The sequence below is a fragment of the Pleurodeles waltl genome, chromosome 9 (assembly GCF_031143425.1).
Source record: "Pleurodeles waltl isolate 20211129_DDA chromosome 9, aPleWal1.hap1.20221129, whole genome shotgun sequence".
NCBI classification, from domain to species: domain Eukaryota; kingdom Metazoa; phylum Chordata; class Amphibia; order Caudata; family Salamandridae; genus Pleurodeles; species Pleurodeles waltl.
The window spans coordinates 252,856,700-252,871,329 of NC_090448.1; the positions used below are offsets into that span (position 1 = coordinate 252,856,700).

At 40.9% G+C, this 14,630-nt stretch overlaps 1 protein-coding gene across 2 annotated transcripts in view; it reads right to left on the reverse strand.

Moving 5' to 3' along the window:
• The window catches only part of TAMM41 (TAM41 mitochondrial translocator assembly and maintenance homolog), a 236,417-nt gene that overhangs the window by 187,625 nt on the left and 34,162 nt on the right, over positions 1–14,630 (reverse strand). For both annotated transcript variants that reach the window (XM_069206661.1, XM_069206660.1), the window contains exon 3: positions 5,607–5,699. In XM_069206661.1, the coding sequence (XP_069062762.1) occupies positions 5,607–5,699 (93 nt within the window). The remainder of the gene's footprint in view (positions 1–5,606; positions 5,700–14,630) is intronic.

Genomic DNA, 14,630 nt, shown 5'->3' on the forward strand with positions numbered 1-14,630 from the left:
CGTAGTATTTTATCACCCGCATTTGCATAGCGTTGTTGCCGCGTGCACAAATGACTGAAATAAACGATAATTTGTGTGAAATAAAGGAAAGGGATCCAAGCACGCATCGTTCATCGAGTCAGCTACAGTTTACATGATCGAGGTAAAGTTTTAAGGTTGAATTGGAAACTATGAGATACTGTTACGTTTATTTTAATAAAACAATATTTTACATGTACTATCGTTCCGTTCTCCAATTATTACCAATAGTATTCCCATAGAATGACTTGATTTCGAAATAGTTCAAGGAGAAAAAAAGGTCCAGAAAGAAAAACATACGTGAGAATACTGCCACCTACCGCCAGTACTAAAAGCGTACCCTGTTAATCACAATTCTTTTGATTGAGAAAGTAAAGTTATACGGTTATATTTATGTTTCTATTTTCAAAGTATCATGCAAAATAACACAATCATAGTATACCTCATTTGTTGTGCAGCATGTTATAGCTACTTTGGTCACCACCACTGCGTTTAAAAAGGGGACACATGATTTGTGGTACTAACCACCCAGGCCATCTAACCGATCAAACGGTACCAAACGGATGACAATTATTAGCAGAGGAACGTTTTAACTTCTTTTGGAAACGCAAAACAGAGCACTGTAATACGGCAGCGAATCTGGAGCTTCTTGCTGAAATAGGGCAGGAGATTCTCAAACAAAGCCTTCTGAGTCAACGTCAGAGCTCCAGACATTTTAGCAGACAGTGTGATCCAGTATGATTTTATAGCAAATGTCCTCCTAGCAGATCTCTGCAGCACAAATAGTTTGCGCGTGTTTTTGCTGAGACTATATTTTGAAATAATCAATCTTAGATCAAACGACTGAATGTTCTATGCTTGCTGGACAGGGATGGATATCTACTACTTAGCAACTTATTTTCATTAGGGGTTTCTGGGGAGTTCCGCTCCACTGGAGGAGCTAATAGAGTTTTCGGAACTCCGTGCTCCGCTTGGAGTGCGGAGTAAGTCCAAAAACTCCCCTAGTCCCATCATCGGAGCGGAGCTCAGCCGTTGCACGCTGCATCCCAGTATGGGCTGCACAGTGCAAGCGCAGACAGTCTGTGCTTGTGCTGTGCAGCCCATAACTGGGCTGCAGCGTGCATCGGAGCAGAACAGAGGGAGGCAGCTGATGAGACTCGCCGTCAGACGGCGAGGAGGATCCCCAGGAAGACCCAGGTAATTTGTTGTCTCTTTTTATCATCGTTTGTGCACACTGGTGCATAAACAAGGACTGAAACGGTAGCTTTCACTGCCTATGGACCTGACTTGAATTCAGGCCAGGGCTGCAGGCAGTTTCAGGCCTCTTGTGCACAGGGGCAGGCGGGTGCACAAGAGGCCTGGCAGCTTTCACTGCCTACAGCCCTGGCCTGAATTAAGGTAGGGGCAGTAGGCAGCTACAGAAAGCTGACATTTCATGCCTCTTGTGCACCAGCCGCCCCGTGTGCACTGCACTGCACACGAGGCAGGCGGGCGCACAAGAGGACTGAAACTGCAACTTTCACTGCCAATGCCCTCTCCTGAATGTGCCCGATCTCAGAAGCACTGATTAGCGCTTCAGAGATCGCGTGCATTCAGGACTCTGCGGGTCACGGAACTCCGCCCTGAGTTTTTTTTCAACTCCGCAGAGTCAGACTCCGTGAACTCCACCCAGGCCTAATTTTAATATTGGAAGGAGCCCTAAGTATGTTGGGGTGACCTGGCACTGACAGAATGAATCAGAAACAATAACAATGGTTTTGCCTTTTCACAGAGGTGGGATAATAATCTCAATTTTGTAAACAATTTTCATTTTTCGAAGATGGTCATACAAGAATCAGTAACAATAGATTTTTGTGTGATACCTGAGTGGGGAAGTTCTTCTTTCCACTTCTAACAAAGTTTCACATTCACCACATCCATTTGAATCCGAACCAATCTCCTATAACATCCAATTAAAGAAAAATATCTATCAGAGTAAAACTCAGTTTCAGTTATGTAAACCTCGGCTCAACACCCTGATAGCTATGGCACAGAATAGACAGGTTTAAGTTTGGAAATGTTTTAAGTATTTAGCAGTAAAAAAAAGGATAAATGGTCAAAAACAGCATAATACTAATCCTACAACCAACTTCTATAACTGGAGAAAAATATCATGAGCAAAATGTCCCAAAATGCCAAAAAGGCAATAAGAGAAACCAAGGATAAGTTAAAAAAATATATATATATTGGAGCCACAAAGTGCCAAGAAAAAGTAAAGCACCAATCAGAAGTATCTGTTCTGGACTGATCAGGAGCTCTGGCTGACTGCAATGGAGCAAGGGTAAGCTACACCATCTGGGTCATCACACCCAAAGATTTTACTACCTGACAGTCTTTCAAATCCTGTAGTGGGGCAAGATTTCAGGTTGCACCCAGTGAAGGCCTCGTAAAGCCAGACAACCAACATCTGAAGACGTTGGTTTTGGGGGGAAATCTCAGAGTAGGACAAATTCAAGTTTTGCAGCTACCAAAGTTCTTGAGTCACATGGATACTTCTCACACCTTTGCTCAGTTTTCCATCTTTGGAATGAGTCTTTTTTATGGAGCTTTTAATTGTCCACAGGGCAAGTCTGAAGCTGCATCCGATGAAGTCCTTTAAAAAAATGCAAATTACTGCAAGGTTCCACCAAAGCTGTGAAGGTCTTGGAAATCCAAATATGTTCTAAGGTACAACGTTTCAATGTTTCTGGAGGAGGTCCTCTTATTCACTTGTAAGTCTCCTAGGAGCTCAGAGTCAGCACTTGGGGTCAAAACTCACTATGCAGAGGTCACCAGCAGTGTCCAATTCAGGTCAGGTCAGTTGCTACAAGTCAGCTATAGTTTTCAGGAAAAAAGCCTCTTGAAGATTGTTGTGTCCCTGTAGCCACACAAGAGGGTATCTAACTGACTCTTGGAGTCCACTTTTCAGTCCTTTGTTACAAGAGGGGACAGGTCCAGTGCCTTAAGTCTCCAAACAGATCTCGGACAGCAGGCCCAGTCCTCTTCTGTTGTTCTGCAGGTCCAGAAGCTGTTCTGATGTGCTGTGGGCGAGGTACCAGCTCCAAAGGTTTCACTAGCAAGTGGGTGGGGGTAGCATCTGAATACTCCCAAATCAATGAGGAAAAAGTTCCTACAGGCAAATCTTCCCACTTTTACAACACATCCCACTTGTGTTACTACAAACTATCCCATAGTGCACTATTCCGATGCACGTCCAACATGGAAGAATCTTTTTGCAGGTGAGGAAGCTTGTGTGCCATCCAGAGGTGTGTTTAGGCAAATGAGCAGCAATGGTTCTGGGACCACTTCCTCCTCTCACTGGGCTGGTGACAAACTGGCTACAGAATGCTTTGTAGACAAAAGGCTTCCCTAGCCTAGGTATCCCTTTACACTCACCTGGCCACTTTAAAGCTAGTGGAGGTCCAGAACCTTCTCTAGCTGATATCTGTCACATACCTCAAATCTCGGTCTTCCTGTGAAAAGGTCTAACACATTATTTCTGCTCTTGGAGAAGTGTTCAAACCTCATTAAGGGGAAGCACTGACAAGGTCGTCTGCCAGCAGGTTAATACTAATTAGCTGACTTGAGGTGCAGGCAATGTCTAAGTTTTTAAAAGTCTCCTTTCCAAAATGTGTATTAAAAATACAACTTCAATAAACATTAAAAATAGTGTTTGAATTACTCCAGTAGCTTCTACTATACCAGAGCCCTTATTTTGAATTTTAGTTATTCACATAAAACAGCTACAATTCTTTACACTGAACATAGCTTCTGTAGGCTGGTCGCTACAGGTACATACTAATGTTAAAATCTTGCATGTACCACTTGTAAATACGATGCACTCTAACTTGTGGCCAACAAGGTCTAATTAGTGGTGAATTGTTAAAAATATAAAAGTAAGGTCCTTTCATTTGAAAAGGGGTTATTTTGACAGGTTTGCCTGCAGGTTTAAAAAGCTGCAATAGCCAGGCTACACAGGTCAGAAGTCATGTTTTCCTTGTCACTCTAATGGATAGCATAATAACGGCTGCACTCCACAGATGACATTTCACTTTCCACTCCAAGGGTGTATTTTCCTATATATGTTCCTGTACAGTCTCGTCTTAGTGTGACGTTAAATAACTCATTTGGGTTTTGAGGGGGGAGAATTATCAAATTTTACCATGTTTTAGGGGGTCAGAGCACACAGACTATGGCCTTAACAGCAGTGCCACATTATGCAGGGTTCCCGGAAGCGTGTAATATCGGCCAGTGTAAAATTGGTTTGACCAAGCAGTTGTCTCAAGCCAACATTTGGTGGATTTTGTTCAGTGCTGTCACTCTGCTTGCAGTAATCTTTAAACATCTGAAGCACTCACACGTGCGGTCAGTAGTAAGTGAGTTGGCTCAGAGCTGTTGCATGTTGACTCAGCAATTCCCATATACCATCTGAATAGGTGCCCTGTTGGCATAAGCTGTGAGATCGTCTCAAGCATCAGTGACTACCAAAGGGAAAGTATCTACTGAGACAATGATGAGGCACAATTTTTATCCCCAAATTTTGTAATGAGTCTCTAAGCTGCTCCCAACATAAGGGACAAACAAACGGTCCAAGCCTTAATCCACTCCTCCTGGCAGAGCCCTTGCATATTAAACTTGATTACCATGGGGTGAGCCTCGACTGGCTATTTCAGGATTTGTGTGACACGGCTGAGTATTTCCTTGCAGCTGGCTCATATTCAGACACAGTTCCACTAAATGTGTTCACTACAGAACCACATTTCCAGCAGTTCACATTAGCATCTGGTCATATTGGTTTTAAGGACTAGGGCATAAGGTCAAGAGGAATTACAGTAGTTAAAGAAGGGGCTATTTATAAGCTGGAAGTGCTAAAATACTTTTATAGCGGTTAGGAACATAAGTATTTTGCTGCCAGGAAGTTATATTTTGAAACATATGGAAAAAAAAGTGTAAAGGCTAATGCAAACAGTTACTTAACATCAAGGAAATTTGCTTTTACAAGTAATATTATCAGCATCAAAAATTAGTTTTACAAATATTTAACTACAGCACTGTTTAGTTGAAGCATTCACGTAAAGGATGTAAGTAAGAGTATGTATTATATAAACTATTTTTTTCAGAAAATATGAAAATATGAGACTGGTGAAACAGCTGCCGTGGGCTCAAGGACACACAAACAATAGCATGTGGCAGTTGCTGGTCAGCCGATGGACATCTTACACCTTTATACTCAATTTTGTTCTTGAAACTGTTTAAAATCAACACCTTCAAGAATCAAATAAATAAAGTTTTAGGCCAGTTTCTTTGCAGGTAAATCCTAATGTTTGCATCACTCAGAAAGATATGGTTGGTGACTTTACCCTCATCACTTGTAGTGAAAGCTCATGAAGAATACTTCCTTAGCTATTTCAAGGGTTGCATGAAGCTGCATGAATGCTTGAGCAACTTCTAAACAAAAAATATTAAACATACCAAATTCACTAAACTTTCACTCAAAGTAAAATACAAGAATTGCTTCTTCATCTTCTGAAAAGTGTAACAAACAATACATCGGTGTTATGTTTACTTACGGGTTTGTGTAGCCTTCCAGCAACATACAAAGTCTTCCAGTGAAGGAGATCCATAATCAAATTGTCAGTGCTCACTACCCCATATTTTATCATCTGAAATATTCAAATAAAACAAAATTAATGCAGTTATCTGTCGATGTTCATAAGAGCTGGTAAGTTTATCGGCCCTATATAGATCATTATTGGACATACATTCTAAATTATATTTTGAAAAGTTATTAAATCATCTTGTTCCTTGATGCCTTTTTGTCAATTACAAATCTGACAATATGTCACTACTCCTGCAACCTCAAATGCACTTTTGCAAAACCTGAATATGCTGTCCAACTAACATATTCATGAAGAACTGCTCACATTAGCCAATTCTGATTTAATAATGCCCTGAACAGTTACTGGATGGTCTCTTAGACTTTTAGGAGTTTGATACAGGTAAGTTTCTTTTAGGAAGACAGAGGTTTTGTGGCTGCTGAAGGAAGAAAAAAGAACGGCAGTTACTCTGGTATTTACAGACAGAGTACAGAATAACGTTCTTGTTATTTCTGAAAATGTAATACGTATTTGAGATTTCCACACCTCGGAACAAAACTATTGGGGTTTCATCAAAATTAATGGGATTATAACATATGTGAGGGCATCTATTCTTAAGTGGGAGAATAAAAGTTGTTTTTGAAGATTTTTTCATTTCGTTCTTTAACAACAACTGTTATTTAAAGATCACCAATTGAACCTGTGTTTAACATGTTTATATTTTTGATGTTGTTTTATTTCACATCATGCTTTAATGTGTACGTTACACACATAAGATCAATAACTGTCATGTAATTAAATCACAAACTGATGTTACCCAGTTCTGCATGAATATGAACTGAAATAAACACATCCTTTTATGGAAGAGACAAAGCATTATGTACCTTTATAATGGATGAAAGTGTAAGAAATTAGTTAACAAGACACCGGATGCACGCAGGGGGTCACATTCTACAAAGGATTTGTGTTGCCATTTAAAGTAAGGAGTTAGGGAATGAGTATCGAAGGCAAGACGTTTAACCCCTTTGCAGCCATGGACGTAATGGTTATGTCCATACACCGGCCCTCGGGGGAAGCGCTAGCGCTCCCCCAGAAGACTGCCCCCTCACCCCACCAAGTCAGGGCTGAAAGGGGAATCGCTTCCCCTTCCACCCCCCACCGAACCTCCCACCTAACCCCTGAGTGAAGTCTGGTGATGTCGCGTGCTGACCTCATCAGAGGTCACCTCCCATCGCACTGGAAGCATGCTTCCAGCGCGATTGCAGAAGAGAAATGCTCAGCATTACATTGAGAAATGCCCTGTAATTCACATGCTAGTATGGGTACCCCACAATTCAGAGATGTGCAACTAACCACTGCTTCTCAACACCTTATCTTGTGCCCATTTTGAAAATACAAAGGTTTTCTTGATTGCTATGTTTCACTCTTTATATTTCACCGAATTAATTGCTGTATACCCGGTATAGAATGAAAACCCATTTCAAGGTGCAGCTCATTTATTGGCTCTGGGTACCTAGGGTTCTTGACGAACCTACAAGCCCCATATATCCCCGCAACCAGAAGAGTCCTGCAGACGTAACGGTATATTGCTTTCAAAATGTGACATTGCAGGAAAAAGTTACAGAGTAAAACGTAGAGAAAAATGGCTGTTTTTTTCACCTCAATTTCAATACTTTTTTATTTCAGTTGTTATTTTCTGTAGGAAACCCTTGTAGGATCTACACAAATTACCCATTGCTCAATTCAGAATTTTGTCTACTTTTCAGAAATGTTTAGGTTTCTGGGATCCAGAAACACACCCATTTCTGTCACTGACTGGAAGGAGGCTGAAAGCACAAAAAATAGTAAAAATGGGGTATGTCCCAGTAAAATGCCAAAATTGTGTTGCAGAATTGGGTTTTCTGAATCAAGTCTGCCTGTTCCTGAAAGCTGGGAAGCTGGTGATTGTAGCACTGCAACCCCTTTGTTGATTCCATTTTTAGGGAAAAAACCACAGGCCTTCTTCTGCAGCCCTTATTTCCCATTTTTAAAATAAAAAAACGAAATTGTCACTGTATTTTGGCTAATTTCTTGGTCTCCTTCAGGGAAACCCACAAAGTCTGGGTACCTCTAGAATCCCTAGGATGTTGGAAAACAAGGACACAAATTTGGTGTGGGTAGCCTATGTGGACAAACAGTTATGAGGGCCTAAGCGCGAACTGCCCCAAATAGCCAAAAAAAGGCTTGGCACCTGAGGGGGAAAAGGCCTGGCAGCGAAGGGGTTAATGATGGCATCTACATCAACACAGCCTCCTAGCATTAGGGTACACGTCCAGCTGTTATTCAAAGAAAATGCAACTAAAACAACTGCATGATAAACCTATATTTTCGCATTTAATCCAAGAATACTCTGTTACATCCAAGGTACAATACTTTTTCAAGATCATGGCTTTTTAATTCACCAATATCTGAATTAACAAAGCTGCAGGTTGCTTATTTTTTATCATTTCGAGCTCAAATATACTGCGTTCGGGAACATTCACAGTACTTTGGCAGAAACACCAATAAGGATAACACAGATTACATATATATTGAAACACATGAAATCTAGCTTGGGGAACCAAAGTGAACCACAAAGTACAGAGTTGGAGCAACTGAAGGTTGTGTACAAAGATTAGAGGGGCATTCTTCATGGCTTTGAAAAAGGGGTGCAGGAAAAAAGTAACAGTTCTTTATGGAAGGAGGAACAAACTGCTTTTTAACATGTATTTTCAGCTGTTTTCTGAAGACAAGGGAAGAAGGAGAAGGTCTATAATCTATGGCTGCATGCAATTCTAAATCTAGGTTGTTCAGCTTCAGAAGGCTTGTCTTATGCTATGGTAATTTGTGCATCTCTCAATTTCCAACCTAACAAGGGATCTGAGTTCATGGTGCATATTTTTCATAGGATATGGATGCCAAAGCTGTCATTTGGGGCTCATCTATTGAAGTCAATAAGGGAGCTGGTATACTGTGGAGTTGGTTCTGGTGGTCATGACTTATTTAAAAGACTCTTTATAGGACTAGTGCTGTTGGTCTTTGTGTTGTACTTGAATAGTTTGAGGATCTGGATAGCAGCATAATTGAACCAGTCCAATGGTCTAGAAGATTTAAGTAACAGTTCTAAAGGGAGATAAACATAAGGTCAAGATTGTAGCTTTTTTGTGTGTTTTTCCTTGGTAATTTTCGGTTTGGGGAGCAGAGAGATGAAGAGGCCATGGATCACTTCTTCCTCAGTCATGGTTGATAAGCTTCCTGTGAGGTTCACATCAAGGAAGAAATTGCGTGAATGGTTGACTGGTGAGGTGGGTAGTGTTGTTAAAACACATGAAAGCACAGCATCACACTACAAAAAAGCCAAAAACATGCAGAAAAATGACAGTCAGTTAATCAAAGGAAATAAGAAAATGAGAAGGAGGAAGGGGGAAGGAGGATCAAATTACAAATGTAAATAATTATAAAGGTCTTTCAGGCAGCAAATGAATTTATCCAAAGTACAATTTTGCAAAAGCCATTTGATACGTCAGTTCATAAGTCTTGTTAAAATACTCTCACCATTCCCAATAAGTAGGTACTTGGTTATTTGACCAATTTTTAGAGACAAGTATTAATGCAACTGACAGCATAAAACAGTGTCAATGTTATACATTTGATCTTCACTAATTTGTTCAGCTGACCACTGAAATAAAGCATGACAAACCATCCGATTTAGGTCATCCAAGGCCAGAATAAAAGTCTGACATAGAAGCTACTGAGAGGCCTGGAATTATCTTTAAGAAAGTACACAATTGTAAAAATGACAAAGTGAGCACTGCTTCACCTGCTTCATCATAAAAAAATGTGTGTGTGTTATTTAAGGTTTAAGTAATCCAAATTCACATCACAGACTGCAAAAAGACTTCAATGATCGATCTTGAAAGCGAGCCATTAATCTGTTAATCCCTGCCTCATTCCGATTTAGAATGTATTCATCTACAAAAATGGCTGGTAGACCTGGATTTTTTCAAATTGTGGAATTGTGGTAGTTGAAGAACTCTTGTAATCTGCCAAATTTACACAAGGTTGTTAGTGTTTTAAATTTGATCTTCTTAAAAACAATTGATCCTTAAATATACAAAGCATTTGCCCTGAGTATAAATTCAGGAGACATGTTGATAATGATGTTACCTGAGAAATCTCAGACATTAGATTGTATTGTCTAATTCTCTGAGAACTTCCAAATATAGAAAAGCTATCTCATCTACTAGACATTTATAAATCTCCGCTGGTAAACACTATGGTCCATCTACTTTATCAGGGTCACATTCAAATGGATAACTTCATCGTTTTGATTATAAAATGAGCCCATAGTGATTTTAAGTACCCTCACTGTCAATAGTTGAAAGATTGACATAATCAAAGAAGCGGCAGTGATCCTTAATATAAATGTCTTTGCTGTCTTTAAAATACTTTTTAACTACCTATGGTTATAAATAAACTCCCTTGCTTTATTGTTTAATGCTGTAATATGGTTCAAATGCTCTTGCTGGCTAGTGAAAACTACTTGTAGTTTCAGTTTCCAAAATGTTTCTTTTATATAAGAGAGAAGTTTTAGCAACTCTAACATGGTGTATGGCCTTAATAAGGCATCCAGCAGCCATAATTGCCAGGTAAGTAGAGTTTCTTTCAGCAAACGTAGGAAGCAAACATCATATACAGTTATAAATCAGAATTGGCAATTTATTTCTTAACTTTTCTTCCTCTAGCCTTTTTGATTCTGATACGTCATAAGAGAAGGACAATGTAATGCCATGATAATGGCTTTGATTGGGTTCCAAAGAAATCAAGCAAGTACCTTACCTAGATTTCCTTTAAGTAACTCTAAAATTTCCTTCCTAAGTAATCTTGTTTTAGAAGATAATGTGGAAAGGACCAGTTACTTTTAATACTGTTCCAACATAAAACGCTGCTGAACGATCAGTAATAGGGGCACTGACCCCATTTGATATGGCAGAGTTTATCAGAAAAAGATCAGTGCGTCAGCATTGTTCACAAGAGGACAAATGTAAAGTATTCTCTTGAAGTAGATTGATATGACAAAAGACGCTGTTAACATCTAGTATTTCTATTAGCGTTGAATACTCGAGAGAACTTCCTCAATGGGCACTTTGAGTTGTATTAACTGTCTCAAGAGTCCCGCAATAAAGTCTGAGCATTAGATTCTTTGCCTCCTTTTTAATACTCTATTTAGCTCTAAGTTATTATAGCGCTACCTATTCTCCAGTTTTCCATTACATTTGAGAATCCTTGCAGGTTTTCAGAGAGTAGATCCGCATCTTTAACAGCTTTAGAAGAGACAGCCTTTTCAGGAACCATTTTTAAAAAAATCTCTTTAACTCGGGCATTAACATCTGCATTTTACTGTAGTTAATATCTAAAGTCTCTCTATGTAAATCGACTAAGTCACTTATAACATTCAAATTCACAGGTAGAGGAGGATCACATTCTCAAACACCAGCCACAGCCGTGCCCATCAATGCCAAAAAGAGTTTAGTTGCTCCCTTGAGCTTGACTAGTTTGCCCGCTGTGTTGTTTTCACAATAGGGAGAGAGAGATGACCTAGATGTATATTAACAGAAATTTTGAAATAATATTAGGATCTCAATGAATGACCCTGTTGCTTATAATAAAAATGTTCTATTGTGTGTACTATTGTCCTGTTAGAGAGAAGTTCGTATAATTTTTCATTTGAGAGTGTTAGAACTGGGGTTTCTTGTTGGCTAAGGTATGCACCCAAGCCAGGCAGAACCCACCACTCTAGTCAAGGTAAGTCAGATACACACCAAAGATAACCAGTGCTCACCCTCTGGTAGCTTGGCGCAGAGCAGGCAGGCTTATCTACAGAGGCAATGTTTAAAGTGTTTCTGCAACACACTCAAACAATAACACAATGGACACACCACAAAAGAGACTCCCCAAAGGGTTACACCAACAAAGCAGATTTATTAAATTATATATATATACACACACACACACACACACACACACATATATATATATATATATATATATATATACACTTTTTAAATTATGTAATTGGCAAGTATCACAGTGAATGCATGAAAGTAATCACAGCGCTCAAAAATATAGTAGCTGCATTAAAAGCAGACAGATGATGAAATGCCCCCACATGGGAGAGTCAATGCATTACTCCACATGGCATACCGTGATACCACAGCCCTCCCGATCCGTTAGGTGCTGGGTTCTAACCCACCACCTACACCGGTGTGTGTAGGTGGTGGGGAGGGAGGGGTCCGTGTCATGGGGGTCTTCTTGTGGGAAGGTGGGGTGGTGACGGACCACTCAAGTCTGAATGGGCAGCAGATGAGATAGTCCGTTGCAGTAGAAAGGGGAATCCACATGCTATGATTCCACGGTCACTGCAGGCATGCAATGTCGGCTCCTCCCACAAGTGCGGCCAGAACTGTGGTGAGGGAGTTCCTGTTGTCACGGTAACCAGACTTGCTTGCGCTCACAGGGCTTCCCTTGGCACTGTTGTGTCAGTCTCATAACCCAGAACACTTCGGACTGACAACGGCACATGCGCTTCAGGCTCAAGCAGAACGAAACGCTGGACACGCACTGTTCTTCAGAGGATATGAAGCCCTCAACACGCGCTGGTGCAACACGAGTGCCCCACACATGCAGATTCTTATGACCTAGGGGAAATCTGAAGCACTCAACACACGCTGGTTGTAGAATGCAAAGCACGGAGTGATCAATCATGGCTCCTACTTAAAACACACTGCAGCCGTACTCATGTCTGACAGAGTCCCACAGCAGCGGTGTGTAGGCAAGATCTTTGATGGTCCTGAGATTTCAAAACAGGGGGGCAAGCAAAAAAGCCCTTGGAGAACATTTGAGGCACAAAAGCAGGTAGCAGGCCAGCTCATCCAGATAAGTTGCAAAGTGGCAGCCCCTCCTTCAGCCCAGTAATCAACAGGCCAACACAGCAAAGCAGTTAACAAGTATGGCCACTGCTCCTGGCAGCACAGCATTCCTCCTGACAATGTGCAGATGTGGGGTCAGAAATGTCTGGTTATAGGTCCCACACAGTGTCTGATTAGATGGGGCCAGAGCCCCAGTACTTATACCCAAAAGTGGCTTTGATGTAGGGGTGACTTCAAAGGAACTTTCTGAAGTGCACAAGGATCCCTTTCAACCCAGCCCTGGCTACAGACTACCAGTAGGGGGTAAATCATTCCTTTGGTGAGGGCAAGACAAAACCTATTCAAATGTAACTGCGAGCCACCTCTCCACCTTCTTGCCTGGGAAGGCTTTCAGTGTGCAGATGAATGCAGATGTATTCCCTGTCACAGCCAGCACTTCCTGTGTGGTGGCTGTCTAGAGGAAATGAATCTAGGACAGATGTTTTTTCGAGGCAGGCTGTAAAGCACACAGTTATAAGCACAGAGAAATGCCCGCTTTCTAAAAGTGTTAGTTCTAAAACAGTAATGTGAAATCCAACTTCACCAGTGAGGAGGATTTATCATTACTATTCTAAACATACAAAACATGACAAAGCTACTCCTTTCTGATCAGCAATTCCCACGTAAAAGTGTGTAAGGAAATTCCCACGGCTAGCCTATGAGAGGAGCAGGCCTCACAGTATTAAAAATGAAATAGCCTGTTTATCATTACCATGACATGCAAAACAAACATACATGTCCTACCTTTTACTCACATGGCATCCTGCCCAAAGGGTTATCTGGGACCTACCTTAGGAGTGACCTATGTGTAATAAAAGGGGAGTTTTAGGCTTGGCAAGTAGTTTTAAATGCCAAGTCAAGGTGGTAGTAAACTGCACACACAGTCCTGCAGTGGCAGGCCTGAGAGATGTTTAAGGGGCTACTTAGGTGGGTGGCTCAAGCAGTGCTGCTAAAGCACTAGTACCATTTGATTTACAGACCCTAGGCACAGGTAGTGAGTGCATCTTACCAGGGACTTAGGAGTAAATCAAATATGCCAATTGGGTATGAGGCAATGTTACTATGTTAGGGAGACAGTACATGCTCTTGAGCAATGGTTAGCAGTGGTAAAGTGCCCAGAGTCCTAAAGCCAACAAAAAAGAAGGTCAGAAAAATAGGAGGAGGAAGGCGGAATGTTTTGGGATAACCCTTAGGAAAGGGTCAGGTCCAACAGAGTAGGAAAGCAGGTTGTCCAGAAATCCCTTCTACTTTCTTCCCTGTATGATTGTTGCATGTTGCACAACAATCAGTTGCTAAATGAAAGATATTAAATGTATCCTCAAGGTTTCCAATACCTTCAACAATCTTTGAAGTGTCGACGTTTGATGGTCATGCCAAACCTAATGCAGAAGCAAACATTTAGTGTAATTATCTATGGTGTCTACCCATTTTCATGCTGAGTGGTAGCAGAGGATGACAACCAGGCCAACAAGCAAAGACATCTTCCATCTTCAATTTTGGTTGTGGGTCCATGCCACTTTTGGCTTCCGTTGAGGTCTTCTCTGTATTCATTACAGCAGGCCAGGTCCCACAAAAACACTCCATCTGATGTGTAGCCTGAGAGGAGGAAATGGAGTAAAGCAAAACTCAAGCCACATAGAGCCATAAAGTGTACTATCTGCCAAGCTCCACAATCAATTCACCAACGACACACAAAAAGAAAAAAAAAAAAAACAACATGGTTGGTGGTGCAAGTTATGACGTGTTTTGTGCACTGGAAACCAAATATCAGCAAATTTCAGGGGTTGTACATGTTTGAGCAAAACCATAACTGTGTTTTAGTCGGCTGATTTATCTCTCTATATAACAGAAACAGATACACAGAATTCTTATCATAGCCATTGGTTAAAATAAAAGCATGGTGCGCACTAAATGTCCTTCATGAAGCTCTTGATTTCAGTCCTACTACATCTGTATTTGGACAGAACGCAGGAGTAGCGGTCTCTGTGATACCATGGAGCAATGCAGAGGC